Source organism: Nipponia nippon, unplaced genomic scaffold (genome assembly GCF_047370975.1).
Source record: "Nipponia nippon isolate SJK-2023a ecotype South Korea unplaced genomic scaffold, ASM4737097v1 scaffold_1, whole genome shotgun sequence".
Taxonomy (NCBI): Eukaryota; Metazoa; Chordata; class Aves; order Pelecaniformes; family Threskiornithidae; genus Nipponia; species Nipponia nippon.
In genome coordinates, this window is record NW_028262290.1 from 96,774,304 (window position 1) to 96,795,116 (window position 20,813).

A 20,813-nucleotide genomic window follows, 5' to 3' on the forward strand; every position below is an offset into this window, starting at 1 on the left:
TGATATCCCACAGAGTCCTGCATGTAAGGAATCTGTGTCCCACACACGGTTCCCTTTTCCGTGGTTTCATTCTAGAAAGCCGAGACATACGCAGAAAATTTCTATATAAGCAGCATTTGCTAGTAAATCCTGTAGCATTTTTAAATGTTGATTTGAAAAAAGATAGTTTCTTATTCTAAACCAGGGCATTGTTTGAGCACATGTTTTCCTTGCTTTACAAATGTGACGAGTCAGTCTAATCACTTCAGGTAGTTTCTCTTGCTAATGGAGACAGTCATTCGTGATTGACATCAGCTTTCACAGAAAATGTGATTCATGTGGAGAGAGGGAGAAAAAAGAAAGGAAACAGTAGGGTTTCCCAGAGAATAGTTATGTGATGTTGGTAAAAAGACCAAAGTTAAGAGGGAGTCCGGACTGAAATCCAGGACTTTGCAATGCCCCGTGCATTATTTAGAGTTGCAGGAAATGCACGGGTCACCCTTCAGGTGTAACACATGGAGAAGCCTTTGAGACCTGTTACGGAGGCATTGAGGGAAGTTATTTCCATTCAGAAATCAAACATATGTAGAGGTTCTGACATTTTAGATGTGTTTGCTTTGCAAATTAATGATGAAGAAACACTGTGTTAAGAGGAGAAATGACAGAAGTATAGAGAAAAAAATTTTGAGTAACTCCATGTGGTTTTGTTATTAGTATTTTTAACAGTCCTGCTTGCCATGTTTTTGGAATGGACCTTACTGAATTAATTTTTCCACTAAAATGTATTTTCTTTTTTGAACAGCTTTGTCTGTAGATTAGAATTATAAATGAAGACTATTTAAAAGTCTAAAAAATATTTCTGTTAGCATGGTTCCAATGACCTGGAGGATTTGGGGTATTTTTACTAACATTTCCGTTTCATGCCTGCTGTAGTAAATGTAGAAAATCCATAGTTTCCGTATTTAGTTAATGTACAAATTACTGTGTAGGCAAAGAGGGGCAAAGTCATTATAGAGGGGTTTTTTCAAAGAAGCTATTAGTCTCGTTCTTAATTGCATTGCTCATTTGAAACCATAAAGGCTTATAATGGTGGGTAACTTATTGAGAGGTAGCTCAATTAAACCCATTTATTTTACCTGGAGTTCAAGATGCTTATTTTGGTTTTGGTAACGTAGCAGCCTAAAGAATTGGTAGTACATTCAAATGCTTTTAAGGGTCTGATTTTTTTCAGAATCATTCATTTTGATGGTAAGTTGCTGTGTAGATTTCCCTAGAACAGGGTCTCTGAGATTTTAACTAACCAGCCATCATTGCTTTTGCAAAGCCAAATGATTTTTATGCTGATATTTTTTTTGGACAGCTCAGCAGACAGACCTTTAATCGCATATAAAATATTAGTGCATTCAAAGCGTTTTGTCTTTTATAAAATATGGTCCCAGACAGTCTGGCTTGGAATCAGATACAGCAGATGGGATTTTCTGTCTCTTTACTAAAGACGATTCTTTCTTTCCAAGTTATGATATAAAAGAAGGTGAAAAGCTGCAGTGGAGCTGTATTTTGTAGAGAAATTTACCACTAGACAGCAGTTTGGGTTTAAGACTTGAAGTCAGGAGGGCTTCTTCATGTGAGGAAAGTTTCATGCATAGGTAAGTTTTGATAGGATTAGGACTTTCTTGCCGCCTAGGACATCTTGGGTGATTTGTTAATAAACCTTTCAAAACATTAGCAAAGTGAAGAAATCTGGTAAGGTCTAATTTTGGTCTCTCTTGCTTGTTAACGAGACAGATTCCTGACTAACAGCCTCCAGTCTTTCTGTTTGCATCCTTCAAAAACCTTTGCAGCAGTGATTCATATTAGGTACAAGGACACCCACTTATGAGTCAGAACCAGCTAGAGACTATCCCACCGCTAAGGTTGGCAGACCAGCTTCCTATGTCGTCACTGGGAACTCAGTGAACCGGGAATCTGCTCGCTTCTCCCCAGGCGAAAGAGTGAAGGGTGACTTTGAGCAAATGGCTATAAATGGCTTAAAAGAAAACAGCCAAATACCAAAGGTTAAAAACAACACAGAAGCGGAAGATGAAAGATTATGGAGCTGTATAATTAAATATGTACGTTGGAAAATAAAAACAAAAATGTAAATTTTCCCTGTTGCTTTGATGCAATGGGATGTGACTGAAAAACAGGCATGCCATGTGTTGTTTTGGTGTTTGTAATTACTCCCTCCCAACTCCTCCCCAGTCAGTCCAGGACCTTCATTGGCTTACCTTCTAATTCCCACTTTTGCAGGTGAGAAGCAAAGATTTGGCTATGACCGGTCAGGGTATGATGTGGAGGAGTCTGATGGTGTGGATGAAGATGAAAATGACAATGAAGATGATGATGACGACAGCCAGGCTGAGTCAGTCCTATCCACAACCCCCTCGGTGACAGCCAGCCCCCAGCATCACCCCTCTCGACACAGCCTGCAGGATGCCACCAGCACTGATGAAGACGTCAGACTTCCAGACTGTTTTGCTGGGGTTCACACGGACTCTATGGATGGTCTCCCAAAAGCGCTGCTGACGAAGATGACAATCCTCAGCGCGGTGCAGTCGGTTAGCAGGACCTCCAGGTCACCAGCAGAATTCACCCATCAGGAAGCACATGAGGATAAAGCCCAGGAGAGAGGAGCAGGACCCCACAGTGCTGATGCAGCCCTGGCGGACATCGCTCCTACGTCTCCAGGTCGTCAGATGTCTGTGGATTACCCCGATCCAGAAACAGCCTTGGGCCACTCCTTAATATCAACTGCAGCTCTTACAAAGGTAGGAGTGTCTGACTCCGGGGGAGAGAGAGCGGGATTTTAAATCCTCCTCTTAAAGATCTTTTTGGAGATTTTTCAAAGACCAAAGTGTTTGCCTTTCCCTTCATTCTTAGAGTTGTTGGCGGATGAGTCTTTAAGAAGAGTTGAACGTAATCAAAGCACAGATGTGTAGGACTCTAGAGACAACGATGTTGTAGGAGCGCTGCTTTTCAAATTCTTAGTTTTGATTGTATTCTCCCTGAAAGGACTAATTGTAATATGGTCATCTCAGCTGAAGTTTGGAGCTGGTAGATTGTATTACAAATAAGAAGGGATATAACAGATATGTAGAATGAACATATGGTGGCGGTTATGAAGTTTCCAGAGGAAAGTGATAGAATTCAGAAGTCTTTTCATTCTGAAATATGACGATAGAATCACTGGTAATTCCCAAGGGAAATTAATCCAGTCCCAAACGTTTTTGCCTTATCACTATAAAAAAAATGTGCAATTGCTTCTCTCTCCTCCAAATATGCTTAGTCGTAGAATTAGAAAGAGCACCAGATGTTCAAGGAAACGAGGAGATTGCCCTTGCACAATAACAAAAGGAGAGATGAGCGCAGAACTGAGACCTCAGTTCCCAGTGCTCTCAGTTTTCCTCCAAGCTGAAAGAATGTTTTAATCAGAAAAGGATCAATTTTGCCCATGCCTATTCTAGACGCACGGCTCTTGAGAGCAGCGTGCAGAAAGACGAGGTCAGTCTGTGTGCAAGGCTGCAGGAGCGTTCAGTAGTTTCGGCGACTGTTGTCTTTAAAACTCTGCTGAGGAAATCACAGAGGGGCACTGGCAGGTGTTAAGCCTTTCACAATTCAGCAATATTTTAATGGACTGTAATGGGGACAGTACAAGTCACATACCTGATTGATCCTAAGGATATCTCCTGCAAGTTTTGCATTCTTACTGCAGACCGTGAAGGCATTAGAGCTTTCCAGAACAACGCTCAGAAAAATGTGACGCGAAATGTAGTTTAAATAAAGGAGTAATTACTGCCTTCTCTGTGATGAATGCAGTATTTACAAATAGTGTATGTGTGCAGTTATAGAAAATAAGCAGCAGGAAATTTTCAAATTGTGAAATTTTTGACAGCATCCTTACCATTTTATCAGGATTTCTTGTGAGATGTCAGACAGGACTTAATTCTGAGAAAGATAGAATCATAGAATTGCTTAAGTTGGAAAAGACCTTTAAGATCATCAAGTACAACCGCTAACCTAGCACTGCCAAGTCCACCACTAAACCATGTCCCTAAGCACCTCATCTACTCGTCTTTTAAATACCTCCAGGGACGGGGACTCAACCACTTCCCTGGGCAGCCTGTTCCAGTGCCTGACCACCCTTTCGGTGAAGAAATGTTTCCTAATATCCAATCTAAACCTTCCCTGGCACAACTTGAGGCTGTTTCCTTTTGTCCTGTTGCTTGTGACTTGGGAGAAGAGACTGACCCCCACCTCGCTACAGCCTCCTTTCAGGTCGTTGTAGAGAGCAATAAGGTCTCCCCTCAGCCTCCTCTTCTCCAGACTAAACAACCCCAGCTCCCTCAGGTGCTCCCCATAAGATTTGTGCTCCAGACCCTTCACCAGCTTCGTTGCTCTTCTCTGGACATGCTCCAGCACCTCGATGTCCTTCGTGTAGTGAGGGGCCCAAAACTGAACACAGTACTCGAGGTGCGGCCTCACCAGTGCCGAGTACAGGGGCACTATCACCTCCCTGGTCCTGCTGGCCACACTATTCCTGATACAAGCCAGGATGCCATTGGCCCTCTTGGCCACCTGAGCACACTGCTGGCTCACGTTCAGCCGGCTGTCGACCAGCAGCCCCAGGTCCTTTTCTGCTGGGCAGCTCTCCAGCCACTCCTCCCCCAGCCTGTAGCGTTGCATGGGGTTGTTGTGACCCAAGGGCAGGACCCGGCACTGAGCTCTGTTGAACCTCGTACAGTTGGCCCCGGCCCATCGACCCAGCCTGTCCAGGTCCCTCTGCAGGGCCTTCCTACTCTCCAGCAGATCAACGCTCCCGCCCAACTTAGTGTCATCTGCAAAGTTACTGAGGGTGCACTCGATCCACTCAAAAAGGTGTTGGCTTCCTTCTCGCGCTCATCTTCCCATTTAGACTGGTCGGCACTGTACAGTCAGTAACTCATATTCTCCTTTAACCAATACATTTTCTACCAGCAGTTTTCAAAAAGCATTTCTGTTAGTGTTTCGGTTTAGTGCCTGCTCTAGAGATTTCTTTAGAGTTTCATCAAAGCCACAGAATTCCGGTTTAGGCCTATATAAACTAAATAAGGTTGCAGCACTCTTTGTGTGTTATGTATGTGCCTAAAACTCAGATACGGCAAGATTGCAATTGCAGTTTAAGACTTGTCATTTTAGGTGTTTTTAGGAAAGAAGTTGCCAGCCTTGGTCGGTAACACAGGCTATATGAGAAGAAAAGGGAGCATATAAATACAGTTATCAGTCCAGGTGTGTGCACCAAATCACGGGGAGCTCAGGCAGCAGTGAGATGGGGATCCCACATCTCATCTCACTCCAGTATCTGCCCGCCACCTGCGGGCACTGTAGTTGTCATCCATCTCTTGTCATTGCACATTGCCTGTCTTCCACTTTAGAGGCACCTACAGGCAGATGATCCACGATGCTGCCTCTGCCTGCCAGAGGCTGTAATGCCTCCAGGAGAGGAACCCAGTGCATCAAAAATGCCAGCTTATGCTTATTTAACCTTCTTGCCTGAGGTGATTTCTCCAAAGCCACCTCGCTCCTTAAAAAACACATACAAAGGATATTCAGTAATGTTTTCAAGTACTAGTGTTCAAGAGAAATTAGCCAGGGTAATTAGGAGAGGAGAATTCAATTAGTGGGCGAGGAAGGAGGTAGAAAAAGAAAGGAAGGAAATTAGTTCATTGTTTAAGCCGGGCAGTATATACTGTGAACCAGTTTGTTGTTGTTTTTTCTTAAAAGCGAGTGTGGGAAGCATTCCCAGCTACCTTGCGTTTTCATTTCACTCGAGGATAGCGGTGGCCACCACATTAACACGCCTGTGTTGTTCTCTCCCAGAGCACGCCCTCCGTCAGCTCTCCCTCCTCACCGATGGACCGCAGCATGCAGACGACAGCGCCGTCGCCCTACGCTGAAATCCCAGAGGAGAAGCTGGCCGGGTGCCCGCAGCACGCCGCCGAGCCGAGGGCTCCCCAGACTCACCTCTTCAGCCACCTCCCCCTGCACTCGCAGCGGCAAGCCAAGGCGCCCTACGGCACGGTACCGGTCGGGGGGATTCAGGTGGTCCCCGCCGGCCTGGCCACCTACTCCACCTTCGTTCCCATCCAGGCGGGGCCGGTGCAGCTCACTATCCCTGCCGTTAGTGTGATTCACAGAACTACCAGCGCCCTTGGCGAGACGGGCAGCGCGGCCACCGCCGCCGCTGCGAATCCCATGGGAGTCGCCGAGATGAACAGCGTCGTGCCGTGCATTCCCATAGGGCAGGTGAGCGTGCCGGGCATCCAGGGTCTCAGCACACCCAGCCTGCAGCCTCTGCCACCGCTGGGCATGGAGACAGTGAACATCTTGGGCCTGGCAAACACAAACATCGCCCCGCAGATGCGCCCGTCGGGAATTACCCTGAACACTGTGGGCCTCCAGGTTTTGACTGCCGGCGCAGCCCCTCAGGGCAACCCCAGCCCTCAGGCTCACATTCCCGGCTTGCAGATACTGAACATCGCCCTGCCAACCCTCATCCCCTCTGTCAGCCCTGTCGGCACCGAGGGGCAAGGAGCCTCCGAGGCGCCCGCCTCAGGCAGCAAAGCCTGCGAGGCCCAGCCGGAGCCGGCTCCTGTCGGCTTCCCTGCGGCCGAGGTCGGCCAGGCCAGCAGGGCCGCTTCTCCTCAGGCAGCGGCCGGCGGCCAGCGGTACGGCGGGAAGAGCCATGCCGAGCCTACCCCACTGACCGACTACGAGCGACCCGACGGTCCGGGGAAAGGGGATCCCGAAAAGACTGACCTCGCAAACCCCGCCAAGCCAAAGCGCGACGTCCCTTCCCTCCAGGTGAAGAGGGCTGCCCCAGCAGAGCCCCGCTCCAAGGCGAATCCCGATGCGTTAACCAAGTCCCCGGTCCACCGAACTGTCTCCCCGGACAGACAGGTACACAGGCCAGCCGCCTTGCCCCGGCGGCAAAACACGGTGCAGTTTAGTGATGGCAGCAGTGACGATGAGGATAGACTTGTAATAGCAACCTAGTTTTTGTTTTTCATTGTGTTTTTATTTTTTGGGTTGTTTTTGGTTTTTTTTATAACACTTACAGGTTTCTTTGCAAACCTTCCTTTCCTTAAAGCACATTTTTCTGACACAAACCCATTACTAATCTTCGTGCAATCATGAACTCTTGACCAATAATTGTTGTTTCTTGTCAGCTCCAGCCATTTTTGTACATGTTGTATAGACAATTGTGCCTTTTTGGAGTTTTATGTTTAGAAACCTGTACAGATTGTTGAATATATATATATAAAATATATATATATAAAATATGTATATTAAAACCAGGTAGTTGCTTGTGTTTAGTAAGTAAACATCCTATGTCAGATAAATAAAGGATTAAATTATATGTTGCACTGTTAAATGTAAATTTTTATGGCTGTGGGACAAAGTTTCTGTGTACAGATCTAGTATGTAAAACTCCATATTTATTGTATCCATATTAGTCTTGGAAAAGGGTCTGTCCATCTTTTCTTGTGTAAGACGGTAGCTTTACACTTAAAAGAGAAATACAGTATCTGTGTTATGAAATATTACAGTAAAATTTTGTTTACTGACTTTACCATTGCTTATGTTGTGCCTTCTTGATGCAGCCCGGTAGTTGGAGAGGCGCTTGACGCATTCCTTTTAGTACCCTTCCAGCTGCGTTCAGCTTGAAAGGATCCGGTGGTGGTGTGTGCCCCCGTGGATTCCACCTGCCACGAGAGAGAGAGAGTACGCTCGTCAGGCTTACCTGCAGCAAAACCTTCCAATTCAAAACGTCCAGCGGTGGCAAAGTGGGGAGGGAGTCCGTCAGCTTTTTGTAGAGCGAGCATCCATCCACCTTGTGTTTTTAACACTTCCTACCTAAAATTTGAAGACTTCCCTGAGGGAAAATAGTAAAAGGGTCAAGACGAAATATTTTTTTATTTGTAATCTTGAACTATAAAACCACTTTTTATTGACATTAAAATGTTGTTACGCAAGAAAGGAGTAATTCTTTGTGTGTTCTTAGTTGCAAAATCTGCCATACAGTTGGTGAAAATGCCATTGCTGTAATGAGGATTTGGCATTACCAATTACCATCAGCTTCTTAGGAGACTGCATTTCAGGTCATCTTCATTTACAGGTAGACAAAGCCAATTTCTCCCTAAATATGGCTTTGTTTTATTCATGCAGGGGAAAAAGGGGACTAGAGGTCTTACACGTGCAATTGATGTGCCCTTATATCAACAAACTCGTCATTATGGGGGTACAGGACATGGATGGATCCCAGAATAATGAAATATAATAAAATTCTGTTTGCACATAGTGAAAACAATTTAAAGTTACCAATAAATTTTTAAGGTGTTCAACTACTGCAGGAGACAAGTCTCAGATGTTACAGGGCTACACATTCCTGAAAGTTTCAAATTGACCTGGGATTTGTGCTGTACTTTTAAAGAGTTGGTTTTCTGCTGCGTCCTTATATCACATTTTTACAGAAGTTTATTAAAACCATTTTAACAACCAAATTCCAGTAGAAAACTGGAAGGTGTAAATTAAAAGCACGATCACCTTTATGGAAACAACAAGGACCAGCACATATAAAGCAACTAGAAGAAAAGGGTGGGAAGCAAATCTTGAAAAAAAAAACCGGGAGTGAACCCGAATGTGAGCTGGGCTGCGTTGTTCACAGATTAACTCCTGTACCCAGCTCAAAGAAGTAATTCATACCTTGCGCTGCTCCTATTCAAGAACAGCACTATCCTAGATCCATTTTTAACTTTACATCGGCTTTTGTACTATACTCGCATTGTACTCATTACATTATCCCGTTACAGTGTGTTGTAAAACTGTAGGCGATGTTGAGTGAGCTTTATTAACTTTCAGAAAGAGCACTTCAGTACCAGAAAATCATTTATATTACTGTGATTATCAGCCAGTTGTACTGATCCAGCAATTAGAAACGCCCGTACTAGAAAGGAGAAATTACTCCCGGCTCAGGCGTGACTGTCGGTGCGATTCCTTACTGCGCAGAGCCTCGCTGATGGCCTGAGCACCTGAGCACCTGACCCACTAAGCACTCTCAACTCGCATTGCACTTAATGAGAGTTAAGAGTACTCGGCACCCCACAGCGTCGGACTTCAAATTTGTGAGTGTCTTACGTGCAACCACTGTGTAAAATGTCACTGTGCGTTTGTATGTTCTTTTTATAAACACGTAGTGATGTCAACATGTCTTATATCATTATCATTTATACCAAACCTGATAGTACCTGAACTGGCCAAAGTTGAAAGAAGAACATTACTGCATTATATACGCTTTGAGAGCCCGAAACTTTGCTAGTAGAATCAGATGAAGGTTTGTAGTTAATGAACTCAAGAAACTTTGCATCAGTTTTAACTTCTTTAAAATGGACGCTTACCCTTACCAGTAAACTAGAACTATGCTAATTAATTTGAGCATATTTGTCTACAGCATGACAAAAAAAAGATGACTGGATTAAATAGGTTTACAGCGAAGTAAAACTATCTCCAAAGTTTTGAATGCCGCCACAAGTATTTCTCTGAGTTTTATAAGGAAGCAGTAGGTAAGAAATTGCTGTTCCCCATGCCTCGAAGTCCTCATTTTACTAACCATTTAGAAACTCCAGAGATTTACTGTACCCACATCTTAAATAGTAATTTGTGGTGTGCTCATGTTCTAAGGGTTAACTCCAGGAAGTCACTAACATAACAGAAAATTCAGCCTAGTGATTCGGGTGATCTACATGTGCCTCTCTTCTATTCTAGGTGTTTTGAAGACATCCAGGTCAAGAGACTGAAGCGGTATCTTGAAGAATAAGAATGACAAGACAACAGATATGTCATAAAGAGGAACGTTAAGACGTGTGTCATTTGGTAAGTTAACAGCAGGACAATGGAGAGAAAGAGAATGGACACTGATGGATAGCGAGCAATCATGACACTTTGGCAGGCAAAGGAGATGAGCCATATTTGAAGCAGGATCTCTACTCACAATGAAAAGATTAGCGAGTAGTTGCAGATATGTCTAACCTGTTCAAATGGAGTTGGGAGGAAATCACACTTTTCCAAAAGATAGATTTTTGTGGTCCTGAACATCATACTGTTTCCCTTCCCGCTAGCATGTTTCCAAATGGATATTCCTTGAGGTGCCTCTACAACTTGTGCAACAGGAAAAAAAAAAAAAAAAAACGTAGGAGCAGGACCAACCTGAGAGAAGGTTAAACTCCATACCTCTCCTCTGTTGGTGTCTAGAAGTTTCATTTTAATCGTGCACATACCCAACGTCTCTACATCAACATACATGGGTGTCCTGCATCAGCACAAGCCTGTGACCACTGTGTTAGCAATTACGTATTCATTCTGAATTAATTCCTTTTATTTTAAATTGTGTTGTATCTGTATTCTCTTGTCCAGAGTCATTAGCGATGGGGAAATTGCATTCCCCTTGCCGCAAGGATCCTTCTGTTCCAGTCAGTAGCAAATATCTCAGAGATTTGCCAGCGCAGGATTAGGCTGCTCTCCAGATGGTGTAAATTATCGCAGCTGAATTGGAGTAAATAGCACTGGGGCTGTTTACTCAGGGATCAATTTTTAACGACTCTGTCAGACACTCTCTGGCAAATCCAGCACAGCTGTTTAAACATGAAAAGGCCGGGGCAAGTGTTGCTCCTCGGTGCACCCAGGCACAGTCCGGCATCTTCACACAACCTATTCTCATCAAGAGGGTGCAAGCAGGTGCTCGCTAAAGGCTGGGTACAAATACAGCTACAGCAAGGACGCGGCATGGCCAGCTTCTGTGAGACGCGTGCAGATGCTTCCCCGTTACCTGCCAAAAGCCCTCACTAGAAAAAGAATCAACCAGAAGCTTGTAGCTCTTCTCTTTCAACACAGACCTCGACTGATTTCTCATTGCAATACGTGATGTTTGCTGGTGATGTGGGTATCTGAATTTGAAGGCGGCATGTTCCCCTGCTGTCCATATAACACTATTGGATTTGGAGTGTGGACTCTATCAACATGTGTCTGCGTTCAGGCTTTAATAAGCTACAGCATGACCTACCTGTTACTTCTTAGGACAAGACCTAAACCAGAGACAGCTACTTTTGCTGTAACTGGCCACAGATCTCTTGATCTGTAGCGTTACATCCCCAGATGCAACTCGCAGCTTCTGGGCCATAGCTGAAATAAAACTCAGTAGGTTCAGGGATGCCCTGCCCTGCATTGATTACTGCTGCTGCTCACGCTTTTGCTCCTTTCGCTTCTCCAGTACCTTGCTGTAGCTTCAGGTTGCTGTTAAATTATGCCCTGAGGCTAGAGCAGCCCACAGTTGGTCGGTATCAGCCAGTCCCTGCCAGAAAGTCTGACAGCAGTGTTTTGCATACAAGCAAATTCAAATGCACATCACATGCGTTTCATCTCAAGCAACGTACTTAGGCTGAACACAGTCTGGCCCACCCCAAAAACAAAGATATACCATAAACCAAAGACATACCGTGCTTTACGCTTAGCTAAACATTCTGTATGGGTTCTTAATAAACAGATTTATCTCGCCTTGACTTTACTGACATGTATGTTAAACAGAATATAAAATGAATTTGTCGCTATACAGCTTACTCCAGAAGTCCTGATTCTTTGCAAGATAATCCTCACTAAGGTTTTATAAACACTTTAGTTTAAACCTGTAAACTGCCTTTCAAACGTGTTTAGCATGAGGATGGTTTAATCAAAACAGAATAAAAAATGCTCAGTTTTAGCGTGACTGACTTGCCAAAAGCCAGGGAAACCAAACAATCTACAAGTAAGAGTGCTTGCTCAAGATAGCCTTCGGCTGATTTATCTGACAGGCCACTGCTCCTGTTGCTTTTGAAAGATCCTCTGAGACCAGTTGCATCGCATAGCAGGGAATCCTTACCTTGCTTTCATGGTTTATAATACGAACAATAGGTGTCATCCATCTTAGGTGACTGTTGCGGTCAGTCTCTAGTTGTGAATGTCAAATTATGAATGTCTTAAAAAACGTGTCTAGAATTGTCTTTCCGTGTCTTAAGGAACTTTCCTTTGCTCGTAAGGGGTCTCAGCACCTAGCAATGGCCATTTTTAATGATACCAGATATACCAGAGACTTACACCACATAGAAACCATTTATGGCTTATATCTTTGAGGATGAGACCACTGTCTTAGGTCTAGACACTGAATTGCTAACTCTGTTGCTGGCTTAGGATAAAAACAAGCTACTTTAAAATACTTCAAATTGTTTATTAGGTAATTTTATGTGGAATGTCTGTGGGTGGATGAGCAAACAGCAACAAGGATGTAACAGTATGTAATTAATTGATTTGATGTTCATGTTTTGTTCCAGAAATGCTGAATCAAAAAAAAAAAAAAAATCCCTACGGCAAAGGTGTTGCTAGTGTTATATTTGTCCCTCCACTTCTCCTCTCTATACTGGCCAGACTGCTCAAAATGTTAGGAGGTGGCTGGTGATTTTCAGATATTCAATGTGAGATCTAAGGAAACCATGCTGGCTGAAAGATGGCAAGGCTTTACATTCCGAAGGTTCAGTCATGGAAAGAAAACTTGTCCTAAGATGAGTCAATTAGCTAGGCATGCTTGGTTTTCTTTGGTAATAGTAGGCTTGTTTTCCCCAATAAGGTCAAATGTTAAGGCCTGTTTGGTTTTGCGGCTGTACTCTTTAGCGTATTTGAAATCCGTTACCATGCATGAGGCATTTGTGCTGGAAACAGGCCAACTGAAGGCTGTTTGCAAAGTCAAATACCCCTAGCATTTCCTCTTTTTGTTAAGTTAACGTGGTTACAAAATCCCTTTGGGCTTCAGAAGTTCCATTTGCAGGTCATTCAGGTCTAAGGTGCTTTGGTGTTGGTACCTAAATACCTTACTGTTGGATTCCTCCTTCTGAGAAACAAAACACTTGACATAGGTGACAGTGGCATCTCAGATACAGCAGCTCTCTAATAAAATCACGGACCATTAAGAGTCCTTCCCCACCCAGAACGCTGCTCCAGAATGCTCCAGGAGCAGCCATGGAAGTGAGTTCGCAGCCCTCTCGTTTGCACAGGACTTGTCCCCATCGCAGCAGCAGCGGTCCCGTTTTCATGAGGGGCTTTCCCCGGGATGCCTGTGCGAGGCAGGAGTGATCGTTGGACACGCACATGCCGTGAGGGACCAGCACGGAGGGAGCATCACCGCAAACATCCACCCGCGTCCCGGGAGCACAGGGCCACGGCGCGCCAGCAGGGATTTTGCTCAGCGCCAGGCCTCGTGCAGGTGCAGATTTTGAAAAAGGAGTTAGGCACCATCAACAGGACGTACCCAGCCCTGAAGCGGCTAAGTGGAAAGCCACCATCTTGAGACTTCCCCCTTCCCATCCCTTATGACCAAGGCATATCAAGTCAAAATGAAGGATTAAAAGGCACCTTTTGACAGAAATTATTGACAAATCGGAAGGAATTTTGACATGAAGCCAAAATTCCCTGTCTGAACAGAAAATTGCTACAGCTCTGTTCCTGCTAATACTCAAAAACTTCTGGCACCTCACAGGATCTAGCAACAAGGTGGTTTGCTTCCGTGAGGCTCTCCATGCCTCGGGCACACTGTGTGCAGACAGATCATAGCCTTTATACGATGCAATCACAAGGGCTTAATTCTGAAAATGTGAGTGTGAGGAAAAGGAGATGGTGATGTCCACTACTTATACACTCGGCCACCAATACTGCAGTGGTGGCACCCTCTGCCACTCAGCCGAAGGGGTGCAAGGAAGGATGCCGTCACCATCCTCTGGTGGGAGGCTGAAGCACACCAGTGCTGCACCAGCTCTCTCCTCATCGGCCAGGGACTATGTAGCAAGGGAGGTGATGCCCCTCAGCTCCCCTGGTAAGCAGGCACCTTCATTAGTTATGCCTCTTTCCCAGGAGGCTGCTCCAAGGTCCTGTGCTCTAGCAGAGGCCGGCCGCAGGCACTCGCTGACAGAAACGAGGCCACAATACAAGAACGAGAGAGAGAAACCAGGCTGCAAGACAGAGCAAGCCAGGGAGAGCACCGTGCCGTAACCAGGCTGTTAGCTTGTTTGGGCACAGGAAGGCAGCCTCCTGTATTTCAGCCCTGTTACCCAGCGTTAGGTGTGTCCCTGGTTTGCAAAAACAGTCTGGGAGCCAGAACAGAAGCAAATGTTGAAATAGTGCCTCTTTGCAAAACAGAAGTCATGGTTTCATCTGGACACCACACAGTTTTGCTCCACCAACAAATCAAGTGGGTGGTTCAGAAACCATTTTTGATACATAGAGGTTTAAATTGTGTTTCTCTCTTTCTTTGTTTATTCCCATACCTATAATCATCTGTGACTCTTTCTTATTTACAGTGTTTCAGAGCAAGAGCTCACACACCTAATGCTGATTAATTCTGCTGGACTGGGTAACTGGCTCCCCTGTGGATATCCTGTTTTCCTGTGAATCATCGTTCCTCCTTGAGACATCCTCCAACTCAGATCAAAGATCCAGAACGTAATAGATATGAAGACATCAGACAGCTCAAACAGATTAGAAAAGACACACACAAAGAAACGCATCCCAGCTGTCCTGCTGAAAATTGGCATGGTGAACACAATCCTAAGCACTTGTTATAAAAGACACAGCAGACAGAGCAAGAGGCGGGGGGGGAAGAGACAGACTTCGGAAATTTAGTTTACCCAGAGTCTTCTACAAATTACCCTTTTGAAGTATTTGCACTTTTGTACTTACTCAGTTCTCCCTTGCAGTTGGAAACTCTTCAGGCGAGGTCCTCATCCGATGGAAAATGACATCTGTAAGCTTCAGCAAGAGCTGTGCTAACTGCATCAGCAGAGGACTCGGTACTATCCGTTTCAGTATTGAGCCTTGCCTACAAACACACAAATTAAAGGAACATGAAAACATGTGGTCTGTTTTTTCAAGTTTATGCAGTCTGTTGTGTTCTTGATGGTTTTATTCAATTTTCCATTTAGCTACAGGAACAACTGAAAAGATTCTGTACCAGTGAAATGCCAAAACCTAAGGTCAGGAGGTCAAACTAGATTATCTTGGTAGTCTCTTCTCCCCTTGCAATCTTTGAACACAGGCTTTATCTGATAAAGCAGTTAAAGTCTTCATTTCAGCAGCGGTTGATCTTGAAGATTGTACGAATAGTCTTTTAAGATTCTGAACTTTCTTTTAAAATAGAATTTTAAACTCTCCTTTTAATGGATGCCTTTTAATCCTTATGTTTGAGAGCCGTGTTTGATCTAAGACAACGGACAATGTGTTTGGATAGTCAGAGAGACCATTTTTATGGGAGTGTTTGAACACTATATCGTGTTTTTTCAAGAAGTTGTTCCTCCCATCAGTGGAAATAGCTGAATGAAGGACTAAAGCACTGTCCTTTTTCTGTCCTTAAGCTCATATAAAAGGAAGATAAAAATGTGCTGCTCTTTCTTACATCTTAGAGCGGACTGTATTGGGCTTTTAGTCCTAGACTTCTCTCTCTCTTCTATTAGCCTCCTGCACTTGGAGGGGAAAAGAAACACTTTTAACCTTACGCACCGTGAACGCTCACTTGAAGGCAATAGAGGAAAGAATACCCAGCAGGAATATGCTCTGCAAGTACTCAGCAAAATCATTAGCTCTGCATATTCTTAATCAATGAGGATTTGGCAGAATTAAGGGTGGGGTTTTTTTAATCCAGCCTATAGTTTGTCCAAGTCCCTGTTGGGGTTCAGCTGTTTATGTTTCCTTTGAGGAAAAATGTCAGCAAGGTCTGATGCTGAGTTGTTCTCTGCCTCCAAAAAGCCCCTGATGTAGGAGTATCAGCATGCGGGACGGTTGTGAGAGGCAGGTGAACTGAGCCCAAAGTTTGCCCCTCGCTGCAGCTGCCCCAGCTGGGGCAGCCGTCAGGGCCACCGCAACCGTCCGGGGGAGGTGGGACTGGGATTGAAGGAACGAGGGCCAAATAACATGAAAAAGATTCACCTTCTGCATAGAGAGAGAAACCTCATTGTCCAGTCCTGAGGACAAACGGATAATCTTTTTGTTTTTCATAATCCATGGTATTTCTGTTGTTTTTGTGGCCTTCCCCCTTTAATTGGACCCATGTATGCAACACACATGCCAGTCATTAGCAATGCACTGGAAATAACAACTGATAACACTGTTTTCTAACATTTGAGCGAAAAAGGAGGGGGCAATTGTTGGTCTGGAAAGCAGTCTGTAGGTGCCGGGTAGGCATGCCAGAGCATGTACTTGAAACTTCGCTGGGCATGTAGGGTATGATACCTGATCCTTCGCCTCCCCCCGATTCCTCCCTGTCAGTTCGTCCAGGGCAGTGGTGAGCGAGCTGAGGACTGCTGGCTTTTTAAGCAGGTGCTAGCTAGTGCCTCCAAAGAGTTCAAGCTCCTACTTCATCCTATTGGGGACCATTTATTGAGCACGTTTTGTGTTTTGTGTGTGTACAGTAATGCAATTTTGTCAGCCCCGTGCTGGAGTACTGGCCAAACGATAAGCTGTCTGCATAACGATGGTGCCAAACAGGGGGGGCAAAATCGAGCTCGAGCTAGGTTTGCGCATGTACCTCTCGAAATAATTATCTATCATCTTGTGAGTTTCTGGCACCAGCATAAAAAAGGGAGCTGTCTGGGAAGGGGTTGGACTTTGATGCTTTGGAGGGTGAGGGAGAATACTTTTAAAATAATTGGGCTAGAAAATTAAGACAAAGCCTGGCCTCAGTGTTGTCAGAGCAGTCTCCTATTGCCTTCAGGAGGGCCAGAATTTCACTCACTGATTTTTAAGGCTGGAGCACGGCGAGTATCTTACAACAGAGCATGGGTATTTCTGGCACAATGGGGATTGCCGGTAATGACAGCGGAAAGTTGGGGGGTTTTGGTTTGGTTTGGTTTTTTAACCTGGCCTTGCGCCTTCAAGCAAATTACAGTCTGATACATTTGCATTTCTACGTGTCATTAACCCAGACACCTACTGCAGGGCCTAAAGCTTGTGTCTGCTGGCAAGACTAAATCCTACTAATGCGCTTTTCCTAGTGCAGTGAGGGAACCTGGAGTCTCTCCTTTTGAAGCTGACTTGCTATTCTGACTAATTGCTTCTGGTAAGAGTTAATAGTATTTTGCAAAGGCACTTCATCTGCTGACAGCAGATTGACGTAAGGAAGGGACACAGTTCACGTTTCCAAAGAGAGCATCGGGAAACCCATTACCAGCTTCATTAATCTGTTAATAATAAAATTAAAGTACAAATAAAATGTGACAAATTGGGTTCTGTTGTGAAAGTCACTTTAACAGGAGGCTCTGAATAAAGGTCAAAACAGACTCTGATTTCTGCTGTGTTTTAATAGTAGAATCAGAGGAGAGCATTGTAGAAACACTGTAATTAATCTGGCGATACTATAATTGTCCCCAAACGATACAGAAAGAGTTTGACAAGTGTTGGTGGTTTTTTTTTTTTTTCCTTGAGAGCATTTACAAAACCTGGAGTGCAAAGCTTTGTCACACAACATTTAAGTGCTAATCCAGTTTCACAGGAAGCTTTCGACAAGGTAGGTACAGTAGATCGATAGGCTTACTTTCCCTGCCTGCGTACTTGTGGCTGGTACCTCAGTCGAAACCCAGGTTTACCCAGCACAGGGGCAAAAGAGAGAAGAAAAGCCCTGCAGGCGCAGATCTTCTAGCAGCAGTCACAGAAATGAGCCTGACATTGGAAACAGGCTTCATCAAAGAGTCAATAAGCCAGATCAGGCATCCCTTGTCTGGCAGGGATGGGGTTGGTTTGCCAGGAGCCCTTGTTTAAAACGAAACCCATATAAAATCAGCTTACCATCCACCCCTTCTTTTAGGGCTATCCCCCAAACCTATCGGTGCCCCCTGCATCTCTAACATCAGCCTTCCTAGCCACACCCTAGGTTAGCAGGATATCTTAGTCTAGACTCTACACTTAAATAATCCTCCTGCTGGGATCTTCAGCTAATAGGGCAAAAACAAACCTGCTAAGAACGAGACCAATTCCAGCCTCTCCGAGGCACGGTGTTAATGGGTTCTGTAGAAAAACGTCCAATTTATCTAAGTTCCGGCTTATTACAATAGAGCAATTGCCCCAAAAGCAATCAGTCGCAGAGCATAATTTGGGGACGCAGCTGCAACGAACAGAGGGCTTCCTGCAGCCTGGCGGAGCGTGGTCTGCTGGGAGCACCTGAACCGAAGGCACGCTTATTAAAGAACCTAGCCAGGCAAACAAATATATAAACATGTTAATGTGAAGTCTTTGAAGAGAATGGCTCATTAAGTCGGGCAGGATGACTATATGGAAAACTGATAGCTCTATTTCAAAAAATCAGCAGGAGGAAAAGGAGAAGGCTGTCCTTTCAGTTTATGCAAGCCAAAAGGAGTCTGTACAGCCTTCCTCTCCTCCAGTCATTTTCGGGATAATCTCAGACTCCGAAGAGACCAGATTTGCAGTTTGAGAAGCACCACGTGGAGTTAGTTATGTCAGGAAAAAAGCAAAGGGAGGGGGAGGATAAAGAGGTGGGGAAGGAGGACACGCTTGGCACCTGGTTTCCGAGAGGAGCTTGCAGTTACTCGTAGGAGGTGTGAACAGTGTGGTGAGGAACCGCCCCGAGGTTGATGGGCTGGGGGCCTGGGAAAGGCAAGAAGCCAGGAGCAGGTGCCCATCAGCGTGAAAACGCCAATAGGCTGGAAATCAGATATAAACTGGGCTTAGAGGCCAGGAACTGTGTGGGTTGTGAGATGAGCTGTTCAGCAGAGAGGCAGAGTATGGCAGGGAGAGGGGGGAGCAAAAAGGCAGCCTGCTCTGGATGGAGTAACCTTTCATACACGCAGCACCCTGTCAGAGGAAGGGGCAGGACAGAGGCTCACAGAGACGAGCAGATTTTCTGCCACAACACGTAGCGAGAGTCCTTCTTGTGCTCAGCCTGACTTTAGCTGCTTGCTTTACGCTCAGTTTCATGTTTAAGATCCATTGGTTATTAACGTCAAGTCAGATCTCTAATTCTTATTCTAGTGATTTGAGCACTACAAGCGCAGCTATCAATCCAGTGCAGTCTGGGTTCGTGGAGAGCTAAGTTGTGCGTGCCTGGGGGAAGATTTTGGGCAAAGCGATGACAGGCAGGTGTAGGATTGCAGATGCCTCGGGAGCTGGCAGTTGCCTGATTTGAATTTAGTTAGCTGAGGACTCCCTGCTGCCTTTCGTCTGCTCAGCCAGAGCTCACGGAGCACTGCTCCTGCTAAGAGAGTGCTGTTTCCTACCTCCTTGTTCCCATTTCCTATCACTGTCCCTTTTCCTGTCCTTCTGAAATGGACATGCAGTGTTTGTACAAGGAGAGCTGAAGAAGAAGGGCAGTCTCCACTTGGTTTCGCTCTTTCCTCCTGCTTGTATCTCTTCTGTCTAGCAGAAATTTGTGTGTACTTGGCCCAGTGTGAGCCTGAGGACGATGGTCAGAACAATTGTAAAAGACCATCCCCAGGGTTGTTTGATACCTACCAGACTGCTGAGTCTTCCTCGAAGTGTTTGCTAGCCGCACCTGCTGCATCCCAAGGAGGGGAGCTTCATACTGCTATTGCCTATGTGTGGGATCCTGCAGCTGCCTGCTGTAAAGGCAGTCATGCCCCAGGCTTTTCTTCTGTTCCTTTCTGTATAGTATATGTCTCTCTCATAATTGCTTTCTCTTTCTCCTTCCCAAAGAGTTCTGCCTTGCAAAATATTAGAGAGAACAATCCTATGCAGAGAATTAATATCAAAGAGAGAGAACCTCAGGCCCGAATGCCCAAACTGTAGTCCAGTCAGTACAGTATAACTCTGGGATCAGCATTTGCTCTAAGTAATTCCAGCTCTGGCTTTTTCTTCTTCAAAGGCAGCAATTGCAATAGCAAAATCCTGGCCTTGATTTTTGGGGTGCCTCTACTCTTTTGAACAGAGCTGTCAGAATGTCAAGAACACGCAGGATGAGCTGTAACCAACCCGAGAGAAATCTGGCATCTATTGCTTTAACAGTTTCATTGCCACCTTCTTTCTCTTCCTCTTTGGACTATAAATGTTGACTAAAAGGCATTGTTAATCAAGGTTTATGTGCCCTGTCATACTTTAAAATACATTTCTTCATAAAGGTAAAAGAAGGTGCCAGGGAAAAACTCTGCCTTTGTGTTCAAATCCTCGTTGCTCATGGCCAACAGCACTGAAGTCCATTTTTTTGTTGTCTCGTCAGACAGTGAATAACAGAGTGCATGTACCATTCTGCATGGACGACTGGGATTAGTATAAACAAAGCAGAGAAATTTATTCCGTATTGAAAAATTAGGGATCAGAATGTCTATTTAGAGAGTTAATTGTGCTTTTTTTTGTTGTTTTTTCTTTGGTTTTTTTAGCAGTGGCAGAGCCTCAGTGCTGTGCCCATCATGCACTTAGAGTTTCTCTCTGTTGCTCCACACATACACTCTACATAAAACCAGATGCCTCCTGCTCTACAGATTTTTCTTTCAACTGTGCCATGGAGCAGCACGGGACAGCAAGGTGAGTGTGACATCGGGGCCAGCGGAGTTGGGGCTTCACAGATGAACAGGAGCTGCTGTCCCACAGCCCCGAGCACGGAGAACAGGGCAGGCCCAGGGGGGCAGCCCAGAGCCCAGATCTCTGGGCAAGTCCACAGCAGCCAGACAGGTCCAAGTTCAAACCAAGACACCAGCCCATGGGTTGGGGTCAGGGTCAAAATGGTC

The 20,813-nt window shown here is 45.1% G+C and overlaps 1 protein-coding gene across 10 annotated transcripts in view; it reads left to right on the forward strand.

Annotated features, from left to right (window-relative positions):
- Positions 1–20,610, forward strand: part of HIVEP1 (HIVEP zinc finger 1) — a 137,475-nt gene extending 116,865 nt beyond the window's left edge. For 4 of the 10 annotated variants that reach the window (XM_087763389.1, XM_087763383.1, XM_087763396.1 and 1 more), the window contains 2 exons: positions 2,269–2,786; positions 5,875–7,639. In XM_087763389.1, the coding sequence (XP_087619515.1) occupies positions 2,269–2,786; positions 5,875–7,050 (1,694 nt within the window). In that variant the 3' untranslated portion in view covers positions 7,051–7,639. The other 6 variants (XM_087763408.1, XM_087763416.1, XM_087763424.1 and 3 more) reach the window with 6 other exon arrangements.
- The last annotated feature ends 203 nt before the right edge of the window (positions 20,611–20,813 follow it).